The following is a 27,342-nucleotide window of genomic DNA, read 5'->3' as shown; positions in this document are numbered from 1 at the left end:
GGAAATCCCTCGACACGCTCCCTGCTGCCACAGCCCAGGTTGCCCAGAAGAAGAGGGCTACTCCTCCCCGTCCGCAGGCTAGGCCTCCACCTCCCAAGCGTGAGGTGAGGTACCACTGCGAGTTCTGTGACAAGGAAGGTCACCTGGAGGAGTTTTGCTTCAGGAGGAAGCGGGCAGTGAGGAGAGAGCAAGAGAGACGGAATGCGAATATGTACTCTGCTCGGGTGCATGGTCCTTCTCGGCGTGGTGGCAGGCAAGATGCTAGGGCGCGCCGTGTAGGTGGAGGTCAGGGAGACGGTGGTGGTTACCGTGCTCCAACGAGTGGTCGCTTTATCGGCCGTGCTCCTGGTCATTTTCAGTACGATTATGGGCCACGGGACCTGTGGCAGAACCGCCTAAATTATCCCGGCTCAAGTGCGCAGGCCATCACCATAAAGGCAACATTCGCTTAAACGCACTTCAAACGGAACAATTTTTGGTCTGTCGGGTAACGTCCCGATACAACCACCGATTCTCGGATCGAACAAGCATACCCCGCACGAAGGCGAGTCCAGAGATGTTACAACCACAATTTTTTACAACACAGGCATAGTAATGATTACAAACCAGTTAAAAACATTATTACAAGGCCAACTTAAAAAAAACAGTTATACAAGTTATGATTATAAGTTCAGAGTCTAAACAACGGAAGATGAGACACGATGACTACAACACGTCGCAAAAGTATACCAAGCTAGCCCAAGCATGGTATTACTCGTCACAGTCATTGCCGGCCGAAAACGTATCCCATTCTACGGACCAGCCAGGAGGCAATGTGCAAGGATAGGTCAAGCTAGCGATCTGATCCTCAAAAGTCATACCTGAAAAAGGGTTTTCAAAAGCAAGGCTGAGTATTCTAATACTCAGCAAGACTTAACCGACAACGGGTATAAGTAGCCCACCTTAGCTAGACTATGCAAGGCTTTGTAAGGCTCTGGTTTTCCTTTGCTGAAAAGCAATAAAGAGTAGGTCCTTACTTTCAAGTTTTAGCTTCAAGATTCTAGTTGATTAACCATTCTATGTAAGCATCTACTATCCAATCATGGTGGAAGTTCTAAGCAAACATCAAGATTAATAAGAATATTGTTGCTCTTATTACTCTGTGTGGCAGATCAATTAAGCAGTCTCATTTCATCGTGAGAGGCGGACGATTCTGAATCGAAATTCAACCTTGCAAGGCAACCTAACACACACGTCTGGAACACCGTCGGGTCATTCCCAAACAACCGTTGACCTTTCTTTCCGGCTTGTGGATAGTGTCACTCTCCCCGACTACAGGGCTCCAAGGCCGAACCTTGTCCCTTGAAGTCGTAGTGTTGCGCAACATAAAAATAAAACCTATCCCTACTGAGAGAGTGAAAGGTATATCCACTCCCCGGTCCAATCGGCTACTAGGCTTGCCGCGTACCATATTTACGGCATGTGGCTAGTACTTTCAAAAACTTAACCGGCACTACCACACACCACGACCTTAGCAGGTTCATCAACACAGACGGGGTCTCACATAAGGTCATGATATCGAATACAACCCCGTCCGTCGTCCTTATATTGATAACAGAAAGTAAACAGGCAATTCCTATAAAGCTCGCGAGTGACAGGCAATCACTCGACTTTTACCGGTCCTATAAGCTTAGCAATTATTCGAACTCAAGTCTAGTGTTCAGTACATAGGTTCCTAGGATCATGCATCTAGGGTTTCAATTCAAATCCTAAGAACTGTAAATGCACAAGTAAGTAATAACAGTAAATGATAATAATTTGAAATATAGGTTATGTCCGGGGCTTGCCTTCTCGGTAGTTGCTAACTATTTCAGCCCTAGGCTCTTCCGAACTTTGGTCCGGGGCTTCAGTTAGTTCCGCAGTGTTTACTTGAGCTTCGAGATCACCTCCGTCAGATTCCGGGATCAGCTCGTACGTCCCGTCCGATAAGGCAGTCGTGTCTATATGCAATGCAAGAACAACATTATAAACAAACATGGGCAATCGTTTATAGAGTAGTTAAATAACAAATTTAACTACACAAGGCATCATGATCAACAGCACAAAAGAAGTTAACTAACTTCATAAAATGAGTGGTGGTGATTTCCTATACGATTAAATCATGGTTTGTAAATAAAACAACAACTCAGAGTACAAATAGTAATAAAATCTACCAAAATTACACTAAACATAACATGAACAAAGTAATCTACCCTACAAAAATCATATCAAGACATGTAACCATTTAATCACAATAAATCATTTATGCAGGCAACACCTAGTACAAGCTTGAATTATACAGATCAAAATAGATCAAAACAGAAGCTCAAAATTTAACAGGAGATCTACACAGGGATGATCTATCTACTGTGAATTTTTCAAGATTTTATCTACACCGAAATAACTCTGAGAAAATAAATAAAACAGACAACAGATTAGCAAGATTTATTTTTAGCCCCTGATATAGCTATGAAATAAGGCTCAAACTTCCTGGACAAGCTAATATACTCCAGGAGAACACTCAGGAATATTTTCATGATTTATTAAGAACAGAAACTATTTACCATGATTAAAGTCTACTAAACAAAGATTAAATCAAATAAATAGCTACAACAAAGAACTGATCATGAAATTTTTATAGCAAAGCTAGTGTAACAAGAGTAAACTACCACCAAAATTTCAGAGCAATATCAGCTTTCAAGTATCACATAAGAAAAAGATTAAAGAACTTGTATTTATACACCTAGTAACACAAAACAAAATATACAGCAAAAACTTGCAACTAAAGCCTAACATATTATGGTTCTACTGCATAGAGCTCTTCAATAGGATTCCAAAACATCAAGATTTGCTAATTTACGAATTTTCTACGAATTGATATTGAATTTCAAAGATCACTGAAAAACATTGCAAACCAGTCCCTAAGGCACTATTGCAATGAGTCACTGACATCGCAGATAACCCCCTGGGCTTTCTCAAATTCAAGCACACGGTCTTTGGGTCGGGTCAGAGAGGGGAGGCGAGGTTTGACCGGCCGTTTCCCGGCGAGGGGCTCACCGGCGGCGAGAGTGGAGGGGTGCGTGAGCTTCACGGGTGCAAGGCGCACCTCTGGGTGGCCTAGGGTCGCGGGGAGAGGCTCGGAAGCGGCGGCTCGGCGGAGCAGGGCGGGTTGGCGGCGGAGGCGAGCGACGGCGAGGGTGCTCCGGTGAGGTTCGGGCGAGGGGAAATGGTCTGGGAGTTGCGCGAGGGTGAGGCGCGGCTAATGGTGGGGGATGTAGGGGTGGAGCGGGCTTGCAGTGGCGGCTCCGCGGCGGGGTGGAGCTCGCCGGGGTTCAAGCGGGGCGGCGGCAGTGTTCTGCGGTGTGGGAGCGAGGAGAGAGCAAGAGAGCGAGGGGAATGGGTCTCTGGGGTTCCTCTATTGCTCGGGCGCTCGCTAGAAGAGAGCGGCGGGCTCTGCAGGGGGCGCTCCACGGCGACGTCGCGGTGGCGGCCGTCGGGGAGGTTCTGGGCGCGGCGGGGCGCGTGGCACGGGAAGGAGAGGGCCAGCGCGAGGCAACAGGAGGGGGAGGAGGTCGTCCGCGACGCGTGGGCGCCAGCGCACGGCGGAGTAATGGCCGGGAAAGCCGGGAAGGCGTCGGCGGGCGGCGCTGTCGGTGGCCGGCGGCGAGAAGCAGAGCAGGGGGGTGGAGGTGGAAGAAAAGGGTCGTTTTGCAATTACCAAAAGTTCCAGGGACCCCACTGTAAAACAGCGATAACTTTTAAACCAAAGCTCAAATGGAAAAGTGCCCAACATGAAAGTTGTTCAATTTTTCAAAAGCTACAACTTTGATGTTGTGCAAAAATTTATTTGACCAAAGAATAGAGAGCTAAATTTGAAAACACAAGAGGGATTTTAAATTCTAGGAATTTTGTCTTTTTCAATGCAAAATCACTTCAAATGTAGACTTACAAGCAAAAATGACTACCATGCATTAAATGCACTGAAATTTTGCACAAACACCCTCCACTAAAACTATAATTACACAACCTATTCAACACAACTGCAAAAAGGACCTTGCATAAAATCATAATTACACATATAACCTTTCATAATTACAAAAAGATCCTTTTTACGCATTTCAAGCACAAGATGCATAGCAACAAACACAATTACTGTGCAGACACCTATTTAATTACTGTGTAAACACCCGGGGTGTTACAGCCTTCCCCCCTAAAAGGAATCTCGTCCCGAGATTACAGGAAGAAAAGGGTGCAAAGAATTGGTACCTGGATTGGTTCTAAGAAAGTCGGGAAAGTTTCTTTGGAGAAAATTTTCAGTTTCCCAAGTAGCTTCTTCTACAGTATGCTGATTCCACTGGATTTTGTACATTTTAACTTTCTCCCTTCTAGTACTTCTTTCTTTTGTGTCAAGAATCTTGATTGGATACTCCGTATAAGATAGATCGGATTCAATTTCGATATCTTGTGGTTCAAGGATTTCAGTAGGTACCCTGGTGCACTTCCGAAGTTGTGAAACATGGAAGACATCATGAACGGCGGCCAACTGAGATGGAAGACGGAGTCGGTAGGCAACGGGTCCACAAGTTTCGATAATTTCAAATGGTCCGATATATCGGGGTGCTAATTTCCCTTTTAAACCAAAGCGTTGAACACCTTTAGTAGGAGATACTCGCAAATATACAAAGTCTCCTACCTCGAATTGTAAAGGATCTCTTCTTTTGTCTGCATAACTTTTCTGTCTTGATTGGGCTGCTTTAAGATTAACCTGGATAACTCTGACTTGCTCCTCTGCCTCAGAGACTAAATCCGGCCCAAAAATTTTGTGTTCCCCAGCTTGTGACCAATTCAACGGAGTTCGACACCTTCGACCGTATAATGCTTCAAATGGTGCCATTTGCAAGCTGGATTGATAACTGTTATTGTATGAAAACTCCGCCAGTGCTAGGCACTTAACCCAATTCTTGCCATATTGAATAACACATGCCCTCAACATGTCTTCAAGGATTTGATTGATTCGCTCAGTTTGCCCATCTGTTTGTGGATGATAAGCTGAACTATGAATCAGTTTTGTTCCAAGGGATTCTTGCATTTGCTCCCAGAAACGTGCTATAAACTGAGGCCCACGATCAGAAATAATCGTCTTTGGAATTCCATGTAAACGAACAATCTGATCGAGATAAATCTCTGCGTACCTCTTGGCAGAATAAGTGGCGTGTACAGGAATAAAATGAGCGGTCTTGGTGAGTCTATCAACGATTACCCAAACAGAATCATGCTTATGAGGAGTAGTGGGTAAACCAACGATAAAATCCATACTGATGTCCTCCCATTTCCAGGATGGAATAGATAAAGGTTGGAGAGTACCAGCTACTTTCAAGTGACTAGCTTTAACTCTTTGACAAACATCACATTCAGAAACATATCTGGCGATCTCTCTTTTCATTCGAGTCCACCAGAAATTTTGTTTGAGATCATGGTACATCTTGGTACCACCGGGATGAATCGAAAACTTCGAAAGATGTGCTTCATCAAGGATTTGCTTTCTAAGCTGATGATCCTTAGGTACCATCAGTCGGGATTCGAACCATAGAACTCCTCTATGATCCACTCGGAAACATTTATACTTTGCTTCTCCTAGTGATAACTTTTCCTTGATGATCTTGATACACTCATCATGTAATTGCCCCATGATGATGCTATCATGCAGTGTAGGCTCAAGGGATATATGGTTCACACTTCCTTGAGGTACCATCTCCAGGTTCAACTTCATCATTTCCTGGCATAGAGTTTCATTGAATGGTTCTACAGATAGACAATGGCATTGTGACTTGCGGCTGAGTGCATCCGCAACCACATTAGCCTTTCCTGGATGATAGTGCACTTCTAGATCATAATCCTTTATCAACTCCAGCCAGCGTCTCTGTCTCATGTTGAGATCAGCTTGAGTGAAGATATATTTGAGACTCTTATGGTCAGTGTAAACATTACAGTGAGTTCCCATAAGATGATGTCTCCACATCTTAAGAGCGTGAATGACAGCAGCTAACTCTAGATCATGGGTTGGATAATTCTTCTCATGATCCCGGAGAGCTCTTGATGCATAAGAAATAACCCGGTTGTCCTGCATAAGCACACAACCAAGTCCCGTACCCGAAGCATCACAATAGACATCAAAAGGTTTGGTACTGTCCGGTGTAGACAATACTGGAGCGGTAGTTAATCTTGCTTTGAGAGTTTGGAAAGCTTCTTCACACTTATCATTCCAAACAAACTTCACTCCCTTCTTCAATAACTCCGTCATAGGCTTGGCTATTCTGGAGAAATCAGTAATGAACCGACGATAATATCCAGCTAAACCAAGAAAACTACGAATTTGATGAACTGAATTAGGAGATTCGCAATCCATCACTTCTTGTACTTTAGTTGGATCAACAGATATACCATCACTGGAGATAGTGTGACCTAAGAATCTCACACTGTCCAACCAAAATTCACACTTGGAGAATTTGGCATAAAGATGATGATCTCGTAATCGTTGAAGAACGATACGCAAATGTTCAGCATGATCTTCTTCATTCTTGGAGTAGATCAAAATATCGTCAATGAAAACCACGACGAATTTATCCAGCTCCGGCATGAAGACTGAATTCATCAAGTACATAAAATATGCTGGGGCATTGGTAAGGCCAAAAGACATAACCAGATATTCATATAGTCCATATCTGGTAGAGAAAGCAGTCTTTGGAATATCACAAGGCTTGATCTTTATTTGATGGTAGCCAGAACGAAGATCAATCTTAGAGAAAACCTTAGCTCCAGCTAACCGATCAAACAGAATATCAATGCGGGGAAGAGGATACTTGTTTTTAATAGTGACCGCATTGAGTGGTCGATAATCAACACATAGCCTCAAACTATTGTCTTTCTTCTTCACAAATAGGGCCGGACATCCCCAGGGTGAAGAACTGGGACGTATAAAGCCCTTGTCAAGAAGGTCTTGGAGTTGGACTTTCAATTCTGCTAACTCATTTGGAGGCATTCGGTACGACCTCTTAGAAATAGGGGCTGTACCGGGTTGAAGCTCAATAATAAACTCAATATCTCTATCAGGGGGCATTCCAGGCAAATCATCTGGAAATACATCCGCATACTCCCACACAATAGGGATATCTTCAAATTTAATTTCTTTTGTGGCATAAGCACAAGAGTTAAGGCACTCTCATTGTGGCAGATAGAGTATGGTGGCTCCTTGATGTGGTGAATCTATCTCGATAGCTCGGGAAGAGATATCTAACAGTACTTTATGTTTAGTCATCCAATCCATACCCAGAATAACATCCATGCCTTCTAAATTCATTAAGATCAAATCCGTCTTGATCAATTTACTACCCAGCTTAATTGGCACATATCTAGTGATTTGATTGGAAGCGATCTTCCCACCAGGGGTTGTTATCATAAAAGACCCCTTAGTATGACAAAAATCCAATCCTAAGCTTGCTCCAAATTTGGCACTTATAAAACTATGCGTTGCACCAGAATCAAATAATATGACTGCAGGTTTATTGTGGATAGAGAAAGTACCCGTCATAACTGGTGCTCCTGCTGGAAGGTCTGCAAGAGTAGTGAAGTTAACTCGCCCTTGTCGGACTTGCACCATTTGCCTCTTGCCCTTGCCCTTGTTATTGTTGTTGTTGTTCTGATTAGAGTTTTGCCCTGGATTATTCCTTCTGGGTTGTGGACAATTCTTGGCAAAATGAGAAGCACTGCCGCAGTTGAAACATCGATTATTACTATTCCCACTATTGAACTGTGGGGCATTCGGCCTTGGGCTAAACTGCTGCTGTTGCTGTTGCTGAGGCACTGGAGGTCTGAATCCTCCTTGTTGCTGAGGCGGCCTAAAGACAAACCTACCCACTGGGGCATTTCTTTGTGGAGGCCTAGGTGGAGTATTTTGCACCAGGCGATACCTCGGTGGCTGGGCACTCGAGGGTCCCGTTGGTGCCTTCCGCTTTTTCTCAGCACGATGTGCAGCAATACAATCTTCCTGTGTAATGGCCATATTCACCAGCTCATTATAGGTATTGGGCTGAACCAAGTTTAAACGTTCCTTGAGCTTAGTATTGAGGCCACGACGGAAACGATCACGTTTCTTGGCATCAGTATCAGCATGGTGGCCCGCATACTGGCACAGATGATTGAAGGTCTGTGCATATTGTAGAATAGTGCGGGTTCCCTGATCTAGAGCCAAGAATTCATTCAACTTTCTTTCAATTAGTCCATCCGGAATATGATGTGATCTGAAGGCTGTTCTGAATTCCTCCCAAGATATGATATGTTCAGCAGGCTGCATTGCACAATAATTATCCCACCATATACGTGCAGGACCACGCAGCTGTTGGGTGGCAAAGGGGGCCTTATTTGCATCAACACACGGTACTGCTAACAAAGCAAACTTGGAATTGATTGTACGGAGCCAAGCATCGGCATCCAATGGGTCATCAGCTTTGCTGAAAAGCGGAGGTTGGGTACCAAAGAATTCCTGGTAACCCGCTGGTTGTGCCTCCCGTCCTCCATACTGTTGGCGTGGCTGATTTTGTTGCCCTTGGACTAGCTAGCGAAGCAACTCTGTTTGCATGGCCATTAACTCGGCCAGATTTGATGGGGGTGGCGGTGGTTGCTGAGATCCACTGCCAGTTTCACAACCAAAGCCATCAGGCGTTCCGCGTGTATGACCAACCATCTGTAATCATGGAAGACATCCATTAGATACATATTTCTCGCTTCCAAAATCAATGGTACATGCAATGATCATACATTTGGATAAAACAAAATCAGCAAAAATGTAACTAGATGCGGTGTAGCACAATATGCACAATACATAACTGTGCAACCCACCAAACTCAGAACAGGCCAGCTGTTAGATAGCTTCATGCTCCATCGTATTGATACTCAATGCTAAGAGCAAAGGGTAAAGAAAATAATCTAGCAATTCACTCTTCAGCGCCAAGTGCTATGTTGCTAAACAACAGAGATCATAGAAGGGGTTGGACTAAAATTTAGTCTCTCAAATTCAACAAGCTAACATTTGATGGGCACATATGCCACAAAAATTTGCAACATCTTGTATTCATCAAACGGCGTGAAAATGCACAAATGCAGAGATTTGCTAAGTAGAAAGATTATGATTTCCAAACTGGTAGTCGCTACTTATATTACATCCAAAGCAGCATTTTTCTTACAACCTAATATTACTCACCCTTACCACATATAATACAACAAGTGGTACTCCTACCTAGGGCTATCTTACAACACCTCTTTCCTATGTACAAGCTACAACAAGAGAAAACACGAACTATTTAGGACTAGTCTAACGAGCCTAGAAGTCGTCGAGGTTGCCCACAGAAGAGGCACTGCCGGAAGAAGAGTCATCCGGCTGAGGGTTAGGCTCAGCAAGTGCGTGCTCTGAATCTAAGTCAGATACTCCCTCAATCTCCTCTGGGTCCTCCTCCGCTACTGCAGGCTCAGCTGGGGCATCGAGTTGCTCCTGGAGCATACCAACATGTGCTAAAGCATCAGCCCAATCTACTTGAAGCTCATTCACCTGCCCCTGAAGAAAACCAATAACTATGTTGCGCTGCTCTATCTCAGCACCATGCTCCATAGCCTGATGCTCAAACTGTGCAATGGCCAGATCCCTCCCAGCTACGGCATCCTGAAGTCCCTGAATCTGAGTATCCCTCAAACGAAGGCCTCGCTGAAAACTCTGGGCCAAGTCTATCACCTGGTCCATGTGTCGCTGCTGGAGTATCTGGTAGTGCGACTGAGCATTCATATATCTGACTACTGCCTCGATAGTCTCATCCGCTACATCTCCAATCAAGTGCCCAAAGTGTGTGACCCTGAACAGCCACTCTGCATTTCCAGCACTGACTGCTGGGAACAAACCAATAGGATATGCTGCTACCTCCTCGGGATGGTGCTCACAAAAAGTGGTGATAGCGTTGAGAGCTGCTTTCTCAAACGCATCCACAAGACGGTACCCAATCACCTCGATCTCAATCGGTGGCCACTCCAGGGTGGGGTGCTGAGGAATGGTCATCTTAACTCTGTTCTTCTTAATTCCATCCTCCGAAAACTGGTGTCCCGTGTACTGGGGTGGATCTGGGTAGTGGAAGATACGAAGTGAATCCCAAAGAATCCTCGGAAAACCCTCCCAGTACAGACAGTCGGTATGAGCATTTCCCTCCTCATCCCAAAAGATCTGGGAACAAGTCGCCATCTGAATCAAAAAGGATTCAAATGTGAGTAATGCAATTATCTCAAGACTTCTCAAATAAAGCTTTAAGAAGACTGCGGTAAAACAAATGTGATTCTAATTCACAAGATGATATGATTCCAACTCAAAGAATAATAAACCACAATTGGTACTGGTTCATCATTTGAGATTCTAAGGAATGAAAAGATCCTTATAACAACAAGATGGGGCTTAGGAGGAAGGCATGACTCGAAACCATATTTTTCATCCAAGGAAACCTATGCATTTTACAAGTATGCTTCTAAAATCAGAGTTTCACTCACTCATGGTTTAAGCACACTAACACTTATCTTATAAGGATTCATACTAGAAATTCCTTAACAAGCTCATGTAGCAACTGCAAATATTATGAACCAATCAAACATCAACCAAATATGTATGCACGTCCTGACCGTCCTCACAAAATAAACAATTGCCAACTAAAGTTGGGCTTACGTGGTTAGCACGGTGGTATACATAAATACGGCTCTCCCTATATAGCTAGTCGATACATTCTAACCGTTCTTATCTTATCGAATCGTGGTTAGTGTACCTGCATAAGATTGACAGAACATATACATATATATATCCAATGAACCTTTCATGCCAGTACTCATGAAAGCGTTCCCAAACATTACCGCTCACTATAGAAGCGGCAGCCATACAATTTCCGCCATATGGCCAACGTTAACATACGCTACTCAGGGGCGTATTCACAAGTTCCTTTACTCCCAATATAGTCGACCGAGATCGATATATTGGCAGCAGCTCAAGTAGGCCACTGCTTGAGCACAGCGTTCGGTTCGCATCACCGACGGGAAGGTCAGACTCCCTCAGCTGACTGAGCACACTTTACTTCCAATCTAGTCAACTAATAGTCGGTATATTGGAAGCACCTCAAGTAAGCCACTGCTTGAGGGCAGCGTTCGGCTCGCATCACCGACGGGAAGGTCAGACTCCCTCAGCTGACTGAGGATCCTTACCATCTTACCTCAACGTAGGTGCGTCGTTACAAGAATTAAGAGTTGCTTGTGAGTATGGTTTGATAAAATGTAAAGTGCTGGAAGTCAGATAACATAAACCATACAGAAATAACCACCTAGTAATTCCCATAAATTCCCTAGGACTTTACGTTCTAAGCACAACCCTTAACGAATCCAACGTAGCTTTTCGAAATACCCTGTTGTTCCAATTTTATACGGAAAGCGATTTTTAAGGTTCCAACACCTCTGGTATACGCTTGTAGCTCTGATGCCAGCTGTGGTAGAACCGCCTAAATTATCCCGGCTCAAGTGCGCAGGCCATCACCATAAAGGCAACATTCGCTTAAACGCACTTCAAACGGAACAATTTTTGGTCTGTCGGGTAACGTCCCGATACAACCACCGATTCTCGGATCGAACAAGCATACCCCGCACGAAGGCGAGTCCAGAGATGTTACAACCACAATTTTTTACAACACAGGCATAGTAATGATTACAAACCAGTTAAAAACATTATTACAAGGCCAACTTAAAAAAAACAGTTATACAAGTTATGATTATAAGTTCAGAGTCTAAACAGCGGAAGATGAGACACGATGACTACAACACGTCGCAAAAGTATACCAAGCTAGCCCAAGCATGGTATTACTCGTCACAGTCATTGCCGGCCGAAGACGTATCCCATTCTACGGACCAGCCAGGAGGCAATGTGCAAGGATAGGTCAAGCTAGCGATCTGATCCTCAAAAGTCATACCTGAAAAAGGGTTTTCAAAAGCAAGGCTGAGTATTCTAATACTCAGCAAGACTTAACCGACAACGGGTATAAGTAGCCCACCTTAGCTAGACTATGCAAGGCTTTGTAAGGCTCTGGTTTTCCTTTGCTGAAAAGCAATAAAGAGTAGGTCCTTACTTTCAAGTTTTAGCTTCAAGATTCTAGTTGATTAACCATTCTATGTAAGCATCTACTATCCAATCATGGTGGAAGTTCTAAGCAAACATCAAGATTAATAAGAATATTGTTGCTCTTATTACTCTGTGTGGCAGATCAATTAAGCAGTCTCATTTCATCGTGAGAGGCGGACGATTCTGAATCGAAATTCAACCTTGCAAGGACAACCTAACACACACGTCTGGAACACCGTCGGGTCATTCCCAAACAACCGTTGACCTTTCTTTCCGGCTTGTGGATAGTGTCACTCTCCCCGACTACAGGGCTCCAAGGCCGAACCTTGTCCCTTGAAGTCGTAGTGTTGCGCAACATAAAAATAAAACCTATCCCTACTGAGAGAGTGAAAGGTATATCCACTCCCCGGTCCAATCGGCTACTAGGCTTGCCGCGTACCATATTTACGGCATGTGGCTAGTACTTTCAAAAACTTAACCGGCACTACCACACACCGCGACCTTAGCAGGTTCATCAACACAGACATGGTCTCACATAAGGTCATGATATCGAACACAACCTCGTCCGTCGTCCTTATATTGATAACAGAAAGTAAACAGGCAATTTCTATAAAGCTCGCGAGTGACAGGCAATCACTCGACTTTTACCGGTCCTATAAGCTTAGCAATTATTCGAACTCAAGTCTAGTGTTCAGTACATAGGTTCCTAGGATCATGCATCTAGGGTTTCAATTCAAATCCTAAGAACTGTAAATGCACAAGTAAGTAATAACAGTAAATGATAATAATTTGAAATATAGGTTATGTCCGGGGCTTGCCTTCTCGGTAGTTGCTAACTATTTCAGCCCTAGGCTCTTCCGAACTTTGGTCCGGGGCTTCAGTTAGTTCCGCAGTGTTTACTTGAGCTTCGAGATCACCTCCGTCAGATTCCGGGATCAGCTCGTACGTCCCGTCCGATAAGGCAGTCGTGTCTATATGCAATGCAAGAACAACATTATAAACAAACATGGGCAATCGTTTATAGAGTAGTTAAATAACAAATTTAACTACACAAGGCATCATGATCAACAGCACAAAAGAAGTTAACTAACTTCATAAAATGAGTGGTGGTGATTTCCTATACGATTAAATCATGGTTTGTAAATAAAACAACAACTCAGAGTACAAATAGTAATAAAATCTACCAAAATTACACTAAACATAACATGAACAAAGTAATCTACCCTACAAAAATCATATCAAGACATGTAACCATTTAATCACAATAAATCATTTATGCAGGCAACACCTAGTACAAGCTTGAATTATACAGATCAAAATAGATCAAAACAGAAGCTCAAAATTTAACAGGATTTTATCTACACCGCAATAACTCTGAGAAAATAAATAAAACAGACAACAGATTAGCAAGATTTATTTTTAGCCCCTGATCTAGCCATGAACTAAGGCTCAAACTTCCTGGACAAGCTAATATACTCCAGAAGAACACTCAGGAATATTTTCACGATTTATTAAGAACATAAACTATTTACCATGATTAAAGTCTACTAAACAAAGATTAAATAAAATAAATAGCTAAAACAAAGAACTGATCATGAAATTTTTATAGAAAAGCTAGTGTAACAAGAGTAAACTACCACAAAAATTTCAGAGCAATATCAGCTTTCAAGTATCACATAAGAAAAAGATTAAAGAACTAGTATTTATACACCTAGTAACACAAAACAAAATCTACAGCAAAAACTTGCAACTAAAGCCTAACATATTATGGTTCTAATGCATAGAGCTCTTCAAGAGGATTCCAAAACATCAAGATTTGCTAATTTACGAATTTTCTACGAATTGATATTGAATTTCAAAGATCACTGAAAAACATTGCAAACCAGTCCCTAAGGCACTATTGCAATGAGTCACTGACATCGCAGATAACCCCCTGGGCTTTCTCAAATTCAAGCACGCGGTCCTTGGGTCGGGTCAGAGAGGGGAGGCTGAGGTTTGACCGGCCGTTTCCCGGCGAGGGGCTCACCGGCGGCGAGAGTGGAGGGGTGCGTGAGCTTCACGGGTGCAAGGCGCACCTCTGGGTGGCCTAGGGTCGCGGGGAGAGGCTCGGAAGCGGCGGCTCGGCGGAGCAGGGCGGGTTGGCGGCGGAGGCGAGCGACGGCGAGGGTGCTCCGGTGAGGTTCGGGCGAGGGGAAACGGTCTGGGAGTTGCGCGAGGGTGAGGCGCGGCTAATGGTGGGGGATGTAGGGGTGGAGCGGGCTTGCAGTGGCGGCTCCGCGGCGGGGTGGAGCTCGCCGGGGTTCAAGCGGGGCGGCGGCGGTGTTCTGCGGTGTGGGAGCGAGGAGAGAGCAAGAGAGCGAGGGGAATGGGTCTCTGGGGTTCCTCTATTGCTCGGGCGCTCGCTAGAAGAGAGCGGCGGGCTCTGCAGGGGGCGCTCCACGGCGACGTCGCGGTGGCGGCCGTCGGGGAGGTTCTGGGCGCGGCGGGGTGCGTGGCACGGGAAGGAGAGGGCCAGCGCGAGGCAACAGGAGGGGGAGGAGGTCGTCCGCGACGCGTGGGCGCCAGCGCACGGCGGAGTAATGGCCGGGAAAGCCGGGAAGGCGTCGGCGGGCGGCGCTGTCGGTGGCCGGCGGCGAGAAGCAGAGCAGGGGGGTGGAGGTGGAAGAAAAGGGTCGTTTTGCAATTACCAAAAGTTCCAGAGACCCCACTGTAAAACAGCGATAACTTTTAAACCAAAGCTCAAATGGAAAAGTGCCCAACATGAAAGTTGTTCAATTTTTCAAGAGCTACAACTTTGATGTTGTGCAAAAATTTATTTGACCAAAGGATAGAGAGCTAAATTTGAAAACACAAGAGGGATTTTAAATTCTAGGAATTTTGTCTTTTTCAATGCAAAATCACTTCAAATGTAGACTTACAAGCAAAAATGACTACCATGCATTAAATGCACTGAAATTTTGCACAAACACCCTCCACTAAAACTATAATTACACAACCTATTCAACACAACTGCAAAAAGGACCTTGCATAAAATCATAATTACACATATAACCTTTCATAATTACAAAAAGATCCTTTTTACGCATTTCAAGCACAAGATGCATAGCAACAAACACAATTACTGTGCAGACACCTATTTAATTACTGTGTAAACATGCGGGGTGTTACAGGACCGAGGCTTTGGAGGAGGTTTTGAGGCTCCACGCTTTCCTCGCGGTAGTGTTCGTCAGTCACGCGGTAGACGGGACGGGGGATACGCTTTGTCTGATTTTGCTAACCCTTCTGTAGAGCAAATGGCTCGACACTGGTTTGCTTCTCACTTTGCTAACCCCAGTGTTGAGACATTTGCTCACCCTTTGTCTCACTACTGATGTGCAGGTCGGAGGCTTGGAGAACAGGTGGATCATGGACTCCGGTTGTTCGCGCCAAATGACCGGAAATGACAAATGGTTCTCCAGCCTCACCCCGATGCGCTCAAAGGAGTACATTGTGTTCGGGGATAATGGAAGAGGAAAGGTACGTGGACTTGGCGCTGTTCGAGTTTCTGATCGCTTTACCCTGAGAGAAGTTGCTTTGGTTTCGAATCTTGGTTTTAATTTGCTCTCTGTCTCGCAACTTCTTGATGAGGGGTTTGAGGTTCGCTTCAAGGAGGGCTGTTCGCGTGTTTTGGATTCCAGGGGAGATTTGGTTTGCCGGATTACACCTCGCGATCGGGTTTTCTTGGTTGACTTCTCTAGAACTCCTTTTGGCCCTTCTCATTGCTTGATGGCTGGTCCTTCTTCTGATTTGTGGAAGTGGCATAGGAGACTAGGACATTTGAGCTTCGATTTGTTGTCGAGACTGAGCTCACTTGGCCTGATCCGAGGATTGCCCAAATTGAAGTTTGAAAAGGACCTTGTTTGCCATCCGTGTCGCCACAGGAAGATGATTGCCGCTTCACATCCACCTGTTAATCAGGTGATGACCGCTCACCTTGAAGAGCTGTTACACATGGACACAGTTGGTCCTTCTAGGGTGATGTCTGTTGGTGGGAAGTGGTACGTGCTTGTGATTGTGGACGACTTTTCTCGCTATTTTTGGGTCTTTTTCATGAGAACCAAGGATGAGGCTTCCGAGTGTGTTCGAGACTTGATCTTGAGGTTGAAAAACGAGTTACCCCAGGCCATGAGAGCGATCCGCAGTGACAATGGCACAAAATTAAAAAACGCTCGTTTTGACACCTTTTGCAGTGATCAAGGGCTTGAACACCAGTATTCTTCTCCCTACACTCCACAGCAGAATGGAGTTGTAGAGCGGAAGAATCGGACGCTGGTTGAGATGGCGAGGACGATGCTCGATGAGCATAGGACTCCTCGCAAATACTGGGCTGAGGCGGTTAACACCGCTTGTTACGTGTCCAACCGCATTTTCCTGCGTGCTTTCATGCACAAGACTTCTTATGAGTTGTGGTTTGGACGCCAGCCCCGTGTTGATCATCTCAGAGTTTTCGGTTGCCGGTGCTTTGTGCTGAAAGATGGAAATCTTGATAAGTTTGAGTCTCGCTCGTCTGACGGTATTTTTATCGGTTATGCTTCTCACTCTAGAGCATACCGTGTGCTAATTATTGATACTAACATCGTCAGAGAGACTTGTGAAGTCACTTTCGACGAGACTGCACTGTGCAATTCTTCTGTCTTTGAAGTCGCAGGAGATGATGAGCTCGGCACCTCCATCTTTGAAGATGAGGAGGAAGAAGCTGCAGATGGCGACGCTGAGGCTACCACGCCTGCTGTGGACCCAGCTATCTCTGCCACGAGCTCGGACGATAACGATGGCCCCGATCCGACTACATCTACTTCCCGGGGGCTGTTCGAGGAGGTGACTCAGGCTTCACCAGCTGCACCTGAGGAGACACCATCTTTGGTTGAGGAGGAGGCGACTTCGACACGGGAAGCACCGTGACACATTCAGTGCCGCCACCCACCACAACAGATGTTAGGTGATCTCAACGAGCGAGTCACCAGGTCCAAGGTAACAAGTATCGCTGACTTTGCTCATTCAGCGTTTGTTGCCTCTTTTGAGCCCAAAGATATTGGACACGCTCTTTCTGATACTAATTGGGTCAATGCTATGCATGAGGAACTTGAAAATTTTGAAAGAAACCAAGTTTGGGTTTTAGTCGAGCCTCCACCTACTTGTAATCCCATCGGAACGAAGTGGGTTTTCAAAAACAAGCAGGGTGGGGATGGTTTGGTTGTTCGGAACAAGGCTCCACTTGTTGCCCAGGGGTTTTGCCAAAAAGAGGGTATTGATTTTGAGGAAACCTTTGCTCATATTGCTCATTTGGAGGCTATTCAAATCTTTCTTGCATTTGATGCTTCCAAGAGTTTTAAGGTTTTCCAAATGGATGTTAAATCTACCTTCTTGAATGGTTTTATCGAAGAAGAGGTTTATGTGAAGCAACCCCCTGGTTTCGAAAATTCCAAGTTTCCAAACCGTGTTTATAAACTTCAGAAAGCTCTTTACGGTTTGAAACAGGCACCTAGAGGTTGGTATGATAGATTGAAAACCTTTTTGCTAGCTCAGGGCTTTAAAATGGGATGTGTTGATAAAATTTTGTTCCTCATGCGATCTGGCACTGATTTCCTTTTGGTTCAGATATACGTGGATAATATTATCTTTGGTGGCTTTTCTCACACTCTTGTCTCCAAGTTTTCTGAGCAGATGTCCAGGGAGTTCGAGATGAGCATGATGGGTGAGCTGCAGTTCTTCCTCGGGCTGCAGATCAAGCAAACTCCTCAGGGCACTTTTGTCCATCAAGCCAAGTACACTAGAGACTTGCTGCGGAAGTTCGACATGAGCGACTTGTCTCCTCAGCCGACTCCGATCAGCACATTGACGGCGCTTGATGAGGACTTGGACGGCGAGGCGGTGGATTAGAAGGAGTACAGGAGCATGATCGGCTCTCTCCTGTACCTGACGGCGACGCGACCGGACATCCAGTTCGGCGTCTGCCTCTGCGCGCGGTATCAGGCTTCTCCGCGCACCTCCCACAGGCAGGTGGTGAAACGCATCTTCAGGTATCTGAAATTCGACCCTGAATTTGGTCTTTGGTATTCTGCGGATTCTTCTCTAGTTTTGGTGGGCTTTTCTGATGCCGATTTCGGTGGGTGTCGGTTGGATCGCAAGTCGACATCCGGCACTTGTCAATTTCTCGGTACATCTTTGGTGTCTTGGTCCTCTCGCAAGCAGGCTAGCGTAGCGCTTTCTTCCACAGAAGCTGAGTATGTTGCCGCTGCTAGCTGCTGCTCCCAGATACTTTGGATGAAACAAACCTTTCAGGATTATGGCTTGAGTTTTGCTAGGGTTCCCATCTTTGTAGACAACATGTCAGCCATTAGCATTGCAAAGAACTCTGTCCTACACTCCAGAACCAAACACATAGATATCCGGTTCCACTTCCTACGAGATAACCATGAGAGAGGACACATAGAACTGATCCATGTCCCTTCAGAGAGGCAAACTGCAGATATACTAACCAAACCGCTAGAGCAGGACACTTTTGCTCGCTTGCGAGGGGAGCTTGGGGTTTGTTACCCCTTTTGATCGCTGACTTTTGTTTTGGTTAGCTTTGTAGGTCTTTGTTTTGCTTCTCTTGGTTTTCTAGATTTGGTAGTTGCATTGTGCATATGTATTGTACATATTTGCATTTTGCATTGTCTCACTTGCACTAGCATTCTTGAATACATTGCTATGATCTTCTAGTGCCTGCTAGTGTGAGTTGATAAGCTTGATCATGTATAGCTTGCTCTATTGTGTATATGACATCATCTGAGTTAAGCTATTTTGATTTGAAAATATGAAAACATGATCACCCTGTCTTGGCTACTAGCATGTTAGGGCGTGTTGATGTGCTTTGCTATCTTATTCATGCTAGTGTAGCTTTTTGTTCAGCAATTCATATTTGAAATGATCTAAATCTGATAAAATTGCTTGAACTGTTCTTGAAATGGATTGAAAAGATCCAGGTGGGATTGCTTGTCGCACTGATCGAGCTTTCGGGACGGCTCACTTTGCACTTGTGAGAACCCGGGCAAGGCTGTGCATGACTGAAACGAGTGCTTTAAGCTTTTGATTGTCTTTTGGCATAGGCTTGGCCTCGTTGCTAAGTGAAGCATGACAAGTTTTCAACCCCTGGCATTAAGAATTGATTGCTATAAATTTGATGGAAAAATGAATGTTAACAACATCTTTGGCTGGTTTGGCTCACCTGTATGAGTTTGAGTAGCACTGCTTTCCATTCTCTACTTGTTAGTGCTAGATCATGGGTGATGCTTTTATTTCTCCTAAACTGAACTTGCCTAGCTCTAGACTGATTTGATATACCCTGTTGAGATAGATGCATGTCTTGTTTATGGATGCACACGTGCTTGAGACTAGATGTTGCTCATATCTTTGTATCCCTGAATGCTTTCACTTACACCTCCTGCATTGCATTCTTTGCATAGCATCTGTTCAGGGGGAGTTTCAGCTTCAGGGGGAGCTTTAGGTCTTTTTAGCCTTGATGTGTGCATGTGCCAACAAGGGGGAGAATTTTGGGAGAAGTGATCGAACAAGGGGGAGACTTGTTTGATTTTTGAAAAACTTGTTGTGCACAGGGCTTTGAGAGTGCATCATTTTGGGAGAATTTCATTTTTGAGAGGGAAAAACTTTGCTTGGGGAGTTTCTGCTTTGGTTTTGGCTCCTGGTTTCCTCGTTTTCCCTCTGCTTCCTGCATGACTGCGTCGAGCGTTACCTCTGTCTTTGAGGAGTCATGTTTTGGCTTTTGATCGATTGCGTCGAGCTTTTGCCCTTGTCTTAGGGGATCGATCTTTGCTTGAGTAAGTGATTGTTCTTGCCTTTCTGAGCTTTTCGTCACTTGCTTGAGTTCTTCTCTTTCGTGCTTCTTTGTTCTTCTTTGGTTTCACTTCTCTTGGTTCGTTTGTGGTGTGTTGACAATGCACTCATCAAGGGGGAGATTGAGGAACGAGAGTACTCTATCCTGCTTGTGATGAGTGAATTGTCAACCGTGCGGTGTGATCGTGCGTTTGGTCTTTGGATTGCAGGTACACGAGCGTCGAGTGTCGACGGGGAGCTGCCGTGGAGGTGCTGTGGTCGATGGACCGTGCGGTGGACGGCGGTGAAGGGCAGCCGGGACCGGAGCTCGGACCGGGCGGCAGCTGTGGCGTCCACTCCTGGATCGAGGGCGCAAGCGGCGACGGAAGGCGGGTTTCTTGGTTTGCGCCACAAAACCAAGGAGACGGACGGTGGTTGAAGACGCCAAGTCGTGGAGGCACGGGCGTCGGTCTCGGGACTGACGGAGGCGACGGGCGTCGACGGCGTCTAGGGCCTCGCTGTGGCCGTCAGAAGGCCGAGGCGGGAACGGCATCTAGGGCCACGGCGCGGAGGCGGGAATCTTCCCGCGCGTGAGGTTTTGACGGTTTTCTCAAAACCGGCCACCTACCCGGGTTTCGCGGACCCTCCAAAACCGCGGACTGGATCTTCATCAAGACGGCGGCATCGCGGAGAAGACTTCGTTTCGAAGAAAGAACCTCGGCCGTCGGATGAGATCGTGTACAAGGGGTGCTGCAGGTCAACCGGTCTGACCGATCCCTGGCACCGGTCTGACCGGTCTAACCAACCGGTCTGACCGGTCCAGCGTACCGGTCTGACCGGTCCCGCGGGTATAAATACCCCTTCACTTGTGTTAGGTTAAGAGCGGCTTTTGTAACTCATCCGTGAATTGTTCTCTCTCCCAGGCCGCCGCCCCTGTGTTCGTCTCCCTCTATTCTTCTCTTTAGAATAGATTTGGTTGATAGATTTGTGAAACCTTGTGTGGAATTGATTGGGAAAGGAGGCCCTAACCTCCTAGTGCCCTCTGGGCTTTTTGAATCAGTTCCATCTCCTCGTTTTGTGCCCTTGTGTGATGGTTTTCGATTTCATTTTTGGTGCACTTGATTGCGAGGAGGCTACGAGTTCTTTGCTGTGATTCCCGTGCTTCTGACTCTGTCCTAAACCCTCTGGAATCACGAGCTTTTTTAATTGAAGTTCTTGAGTGTTTGAGAAAACCCCAATCCCTTTTGATCTCCCTCATAATTCTCACGATTCGTTGATCTTTAGGACGAGATCTTTTGGAGATATGTTCACGGGGTAGGGGCGAAGCAATCCCCCAAGTTTCATCGATTTTCGTGGTCATTTGGTCGAGATTCACCGTTTGAATCTAAGTTTTCGGGGGTTTTCTGGGTGCCACCGGTCAGACCGGTCCAGCGCACCGGTCAGACCGGTCCAGGCAGATCTGTTCTGCAGTTTTCCAGATCCGCTTCCGATTTGCTTCGTGGTTTCGCTCGCTCGTTCGAGGCCTTTTGTTTTGGTTTAGCTTTTCCATAGCTATTCCAAACTTTGGCCAGAACGCTTGAGGGATTGAGTGATTTTCGGAATATAAGCCGACAGTTTAAATTTAGGAAGAAATTTTAATCGGCTACGATTCACCCACTCTGGTCGCCGGCTTCCGTCCTTCAACCCGGTTGCGAGCAAACGCGCATGCCTACACACACGCACACAGTCTTAGAGTTTGGAGTCCCGTTTCTCTCCCTCTCCCTCTCCACGACACATAGCTGCCGGCGCTTTGTTGGGTAATATACAATACTGTCAGTCCAATGCCACCTGTGCCGCGTGTTCTCGGCCGGCACCCATGCTATCCACCTGGACGCCGGCGACCTGCAGCAACACCGTACCACCGGCGCGTGGACTATGACATCTGCAGACCTGCACCGCGCGGTCCTGTCTCCGGCTGCCGGCGGCCTACTAATAGACTGCGAGCTCGATCTCGGCTGCCGCCGCCGCCGCCGCCGCCGCACGCCGGCGTGTCACTGCCGAACTAGCTACTACGCGCTTCGTCCCTGACGCCTGACAGATCCACCAGGAACAAGAAACCGCCCGGCGATCTCCGACGCCGCCTGTGCAGAGGAGACACCCATGGCCATGGCTCGATTTGGCGCGTGCCGTTCTGCATTTGAGCGGTGCCCCCGGGGTCGTAGCGCGTGATGATTCGCCGCGACACGAGTCAACCAAAAATAGAGTGGCCTCGCGTCGCTCGAACCAACCGCCAAAGCGGCGGTGCCGTCCTTAGCTGCCGCGGCTGCGTGCAGCCCCGGCCCTCCCTTGTCGTCGCGGCCCCGTCCCCCCAACTCCTCCTCGAGTTGGGGCTCCTCCTGTTCTTCAGGTGAGGTTGACGAGCCAGGGCAGGGATTTGATACTTCACAATCCGTCGATCTTATTTCTGTTATCTGATCCGACTACTAAATTAAAATCGACTGATTGATACGGGTGATCGATGTGCCATGGCGGCAGGGCGCGGTCATGGAGCCCCAGCCCGGCTCACCGGCGTCGCCGCCCTCCCCGGGCACGCCGCCGTCGCCAGGCAATGCCAAGGTGACGACGCCTTACGAGCCAACGGAGGAGGCCACCGAGCTGGAGCCGGGCAGGAAGTCGACCTCGTCGTCATCGTCGTCGTCCTCGTCCGAGTCGTCAGCTGAGAGCCCTCGCCATGTCGACGTTGTCGAGCTCGGCGACACGTTGCTGCCAGCGCCGGAGGACGAGCAAGACGTTGTCCCTTCTTCCACACAGAGCGCCGAGGGCAAACAGGACGGCTCGGATACGGTGGAGGACGAGCAAGCCGATCCTCCCGTAGAGGGCGCCGGGGGTAAACCGGACGCCAGTGCGACGCTGGAGGACGAGCACGCCGCCTTCGAACACAGCGCGGAGGTCAAACCGGACGACCGGGCACTGCCGGAGGACGAAGAGGCCGCCGCTCCCGACGTGGACGGCGCGGAGGTCAAACCGGACGACTGGGCGGCGTGGCCGGAGCCACCGCCCCCGGCCGTCGACTACTCCTCGTCATCGGACGGTAGCGCTGGCGCGGCACCCACGGGGCTGACGGAGGCACGGCAGGTCCAGACGATGGCCAATCTCGATGGCGCCGACGCCGGGGCAGGGCTCAGCGAGTTCGACCCGCAGAGGATCCCGGCGTCCGTGTTCCAGACCAGGGCGTCCATGTCGCAGGCCGAGTGGAGCATGACGTCCAACGAGTCGCTGTTCAGCATCCAGGGCGCCAGCGAGGTCGGAGGGCCCTACGGCAGCAGGTCGCACTTCGACTTCTTCTACGACGAGGCCATGGCGGCCGCGGAGGCGGAGTCCAAGCTGCCGAGCGTCGCGGAGGGGATGGAGTCGGCGGAGATCGCGGCGCCGGGCAGCGCGAGCTCGCACGCCAGCGGCGGGAGCGCCAACGCCAAGAAAGCCACCGTGTTCCGGCGGCTCGAGAGCGGCTCCGGAGGCAGCTCGAGCAACTTCTCCTTCGCCTTCCCGATGTACGCGGCGCCGCGCCACGACCCTTCTCCTCCCTGTCTATATTGCGCCATGGCCGTTCTTGATGAACCGCGTCCTGTTCATCCGCAGACTGGCACCGACGTCGCCGAAGAAGAAGGACCTCGTCGGCAGCGCGCTGTTCCAGCCGCTGAAGAAGCAGTACGACCAGCCACCGCCGGAGCTGGAGCCCCCCGAGTCGGCCTTCGTGGAGATGACGACGGAGGCGGAGCGGCGGCACAACACGGGGTGCTGCTGCTGCGGTTGCTGCTGGTTCGATTGCTCCTGGGCCGCGTGCTGCGGCTGGTGGCGGTGTTGCGGCTCCTGCTCCTGTTCCTGCCCCAGCTTCTGCCGATGCAGCTGGTGCCTCTGCTCCTGACAGAATTGGCGGGAGATCACTCACTTGTTGACCGGATCTTTTGACCCGAGAAGGTTCGCGCCAAAAAAGAGAAGTCTTGCCGCCATGGAACTTTAGATGGTTAGGCATCGTCTCATGAGAGGTAGATCCCATTGGGCAGCTCCTGGCTCCTGCTTGTGTTTTCGGAGGACTATTTGGCAGATGGGTTTGGCATGTGCACATCGGCTGAAACAGAGTATACTACACGGTACAGTGTACAATGCCGAGATGGAACGGAAATTCAAATGCATGATTTTGTTAGCTCACCTGACCAATGACCAATCGATCTCCTTGTTCCATGTACATGAACAAAGAATGAACAGCTACTAAATAAGTACTCCCTCCTTCCACGTTTATAAGGCACACACGCATATCAAGATTCAAACCTTGCTATCTTTGACTAATAATTTGACTATTAATTTTTTTAATTTTATAACATAAATTTTATATGATTGGATTCGTAATCAAATATAATTTATAATGATTATAAGTTTATAACCATAAGTGATATAATATATGATAAATAAATTGTCAAAGTGTTATTTGGAAGACCGTGTCATGTTCCAATATGCCTTATAAATGTGGAAGGAGGGAGTAAGAGCGAAATGAAATGCAAATACAATGTCAAGTAAAAAGTTTAAAAAATTATGGAGAAACAAGAAATATGAGATGGATCAGACTGAGACACAACCATACTTGCATTGTTAATAAATCTTGTACGATGTTTGAGCACAATACATGCCAGAAAACAAACCAGCTCCCAGTTCTGTAAAAGGGGCTGCTATGTTAACAAAAAGTATCAATCACACAGATACTGTAGCTATGCGATTCAAAATAGCCTAGAAGATACAGATTACTTCCATGTTCCCCATTGCCATCTGATCCCTGCAAAGCTTTGCATACAAGTCGACATTGCATGTTGACGGTTAGCATCAGCTGATTCAGCGTGTAAAAGGACAGTCACCTCGCACAGAGGTGCACAGATCTGAAACAATGGTAACAGGGCTAACAGCTGAAACGTACTCTTTGATTGTGGCACATGAATTAGGAGTTTCTTCAGGCAACTTTTAAACCCACTATCTTTGCATAGGACGAGACAACATAGTGTAAGTCCACATAAAAATCTTGGGCCCAGCTTGACCTCACTAAAGCTAGCAAGCATTTTCAGAAGATAATCTGGGTTAACAGCTTCAAAAAGATCATACTCGCTTGCAGACTCAGGTAGCTCAAGCTCCAATGTCTTGATAGCTCGACTGCCAACAAATACTGGAAACAGGCAACTAAGATCCAGTGACTCTATGCGAAGATCTGTCAAGCTCACAACACCATCAACTTGAACAGTTGCACCAAGTTTCTCAATGGCGAGCTTCAGAGTAGACAAGGATGGAGTATCCAAAATGAGCTTATCTGGTCGAACACATTTCAATTCTAGAGAAACCAAGTTTGGCGCAAGGACAACCAAAGACTGTGGGACATTTGATACTTCCCAGCGGCAAGCCTTCAGTTGAAGAAGGTGAATCTTAGGGTCCTTGAGCCCTCCGACTCCTATAAGATTAAGAGTATGAAGGCAAGGGAAGCATTCATTCAATTGGTTGAGGTCTTCATCATCTAGTCTAATGAACTCAAGCGTCAGATGAGTCAGATTTGGCATTTTCTTGAGCCCATCAACAGAAAGCCATGCATTTTTTAGGCCCAACCTGGTGAGATTGAGACCTGCGTAGGAACAGATCACAACATGTGGGATTAACCAGTCAGAGACTTAGAATTAAACAGAGTATGATGGACAGCTTCTTCATAAGCCACATGATAAATCTAGCATATGAAAGCAAATGCCCAAGTGAGCTTATTTGTTTATGAAGTAATAACATCAAGTCTCGAGCTCAACATTCACATAAGCTATGAACCAAACATGGTATCTAATCTTTCTTTCAGAAAATTTAGGATCCGACACTCATTGTTTGTATTTCAGAATTCGCCATACATTCCCTAAGTGATATGTGACACCGCGGACCAACATGTCAATGAAGCGTATACCAAAAAATCATGAATTTTCTCATTTTTTGGTGCCGAGATTACACAACTAAACAAAGTAGCGATAGGGGCAGAAGGTACAGGCATCAGCACAATTGACAGCCGAATATACATCAGAAGGATAGCAAAATATAAGACTATCTGACAGCATAGCGAAAGAACAGCCGCCAGTCAACCAATCTACAAACCAAGGTGCCATATTTGAAAAGCAGGAGAGCAGCTGCGCCTACAATGAGAATAGCAGGATTCACTGGAGTTCTGCAATAGCAGCACTGTCACTGGAACTATTTCATATCGAAGAATAACATGTTTCTGGGGAATACAACCATTACTGTAAATACTTCTATATGTAAAAAAGGTAAACTATTAAAAACAAATCATAAAACCACTATAACCTTTGCTATAGTTATGAACGACTGATCAAATGCTTGTATTGTGTTTACCCGTGATACCAGATAAACTAGGAACAAATCCTATTCGTTCATGTCGTACTTGTATGTTGTATCGTGTTTCATCTAATGTTCCTCCTCACATCAAACATGGCATCACAGACGGCGGAAACAGCAAAGCAATGAATCAAACCGGGAGGGAGGAAGAGAGGGCTCACAGTAGTGGGAGACGAGAGGGAGCGCCTCCGCCTTCCTCCAGCACGCCTGCGGCCAGTAATCGGCGATCTCCACCTCCCGGAGGACGGGCCCCGCGGCGGTGGCCGCCCACGCCGTCACAGCCTCCCCGCTGGTGAGGTGCAGGTCGTCGGCCTCGTCGAATTCCCCCTCCTCCACCCACATCGCGTCATCGGGGAAGCCCTGCCCGTCATCGCGACAGGGAGCGGAGGTGCGCCCCGAGGAGCGACGCCAGTCTCCCAGCGGTCGCGCGGAAAACCGGGGCCCCGTCCCGGCCATCGCCGCCGCGGCGGCGGCGGCGACGCGCGCAGTCGGCGGCACAGAGGCGGGCGCGGGGGCAGAGGTAGGACGCGGCAAGGAGCGCTCGCGAGGCGAGGCGGCAAGCTGCGATGTCCCCGGCGTCCGCGACGTGGCCTAGGACGTCGGTGAGGACCGCCGCTGGGAGGGCGTCAAGGGGGTCGCCGGAGGCGGACATACGGAGATGGCTTCTGTCTGTGGATGTGACCAGCCAGCCAGGGGGGGAGCGGAAACGTCTCTCTGAAGTGACAGGAAGGCCGAAGCCCAGCTCAATTCTACGGGATCCCCCTCCTGGGCCAAGGTCTCAACTCACTCAGCTTCCGCGATGCGTCTGCAGCCCAACAGCCTAACAGCCCAACCACCGATCCATCCTACAAAGCAACACTCAAAATCCTCTAAAAAAAAAGCAACACTCA

At 47.2% G+C, this 27,342-nt stretch overlaps 2 protein-coding genes across 2 annotated transcripts; one reads left to right on the top strand and one right to left on the bottom strand.

The window, feature by feature from the left end:
- The first annotated feature begins 22,576 nt into the window (after positions 1-22,576).
- Positions 22,577-24,294, top strand: LOC120672991 (suppressor protein SRP40-like). The gene is made up of 2 exons (XM_039953649.1): positions 22,577-23,583; positions 23,672-24,294. The coding sequence occupies exons 1-2, from the start codon at positions 22,577-22,579 to the stop codon at positions 23,955-23,957; spliced, it is 1,293 nt and encodes a 430-aa protein (XP_039809583.1). The 3' UTR covers positions 23,958-24,294.
- A 361-nt stretch (positions 24,295-24,655) lies between these two features.
- On the bottom strand, positions 24,656-27,158 carry LOC120673437 (F-box/LRR-repeat protein At4g29420-like). Its single transcript, XM_039954263.1, has 2 exons — positions 26,614-27,158; positions 24,656-25,688 (listed from the first exon to the last, which is right to left on the bottom strand). The coding sequence occupies exons 1-2, from the start codon at positions 26,906-26,908 to the stop codon at positions 24,829-24,831; spliced, it is 1,155 nt and encodes a 384-aa protein (XP_039810197.1). The 5' UTR covers positions 26,909-27,158; the 3' UTR covers positions 24,656-24,828.
- Between the last annotated feature and the right edge of the window lie 184 nt (positions 27,159-27,342).

Source organism: Panicum virgatum, chromosome 5N (genome assembly GCF_016808335.1).
Source record: "Panicum virgatum strain AP13 chromosome 5N, P.virgatum_v5, whole genome shotgun sequence".
NCBI classification, from domain to species: domain Eukaryota; kingdom Viridiplantae; phylum Streptophyta; class Magnoliopsida; order Poales; family Poaceae; genus Panicum; species Panicum virgatum.
This window is presented reverse-complemented; position numbering and strand designations above follow the sequence as displayed.

Excerpts from the sequence above, each read along its gene's own strand:
- LOC120673437 (XM_039954263.1), bottom strand. The coding sequence starts at position 26,908 with ATGGCCGGGACGGGGCCCCGGTTTTCCGCGCGACCGCTGGGAGACTGG. Across the intron at positions 25,689-26,613 it reads CCCTCTCGTCTCCCACTACT|GTCTCAATCTCACCAGGTTG; the intron begins GTGAGCCCTCTC and ends GTTCCTACGCAG.
- LOC120672991 (XM_039953649.1), top strand. The coding sequence starts at position 22,577 with ATGGAGCCCCAGCCCGGCTCACCGGCGTCGCCGCCCTCCCCGGGCACG. Across the intron at positions 23,584-23,671 it reads TTCTCCTTCGCCTTCCCGAT|ACTGGCACCGACGTCGCCGA; the intron begins GTACGCGGCGCC and ends GTTCATCCGCAG.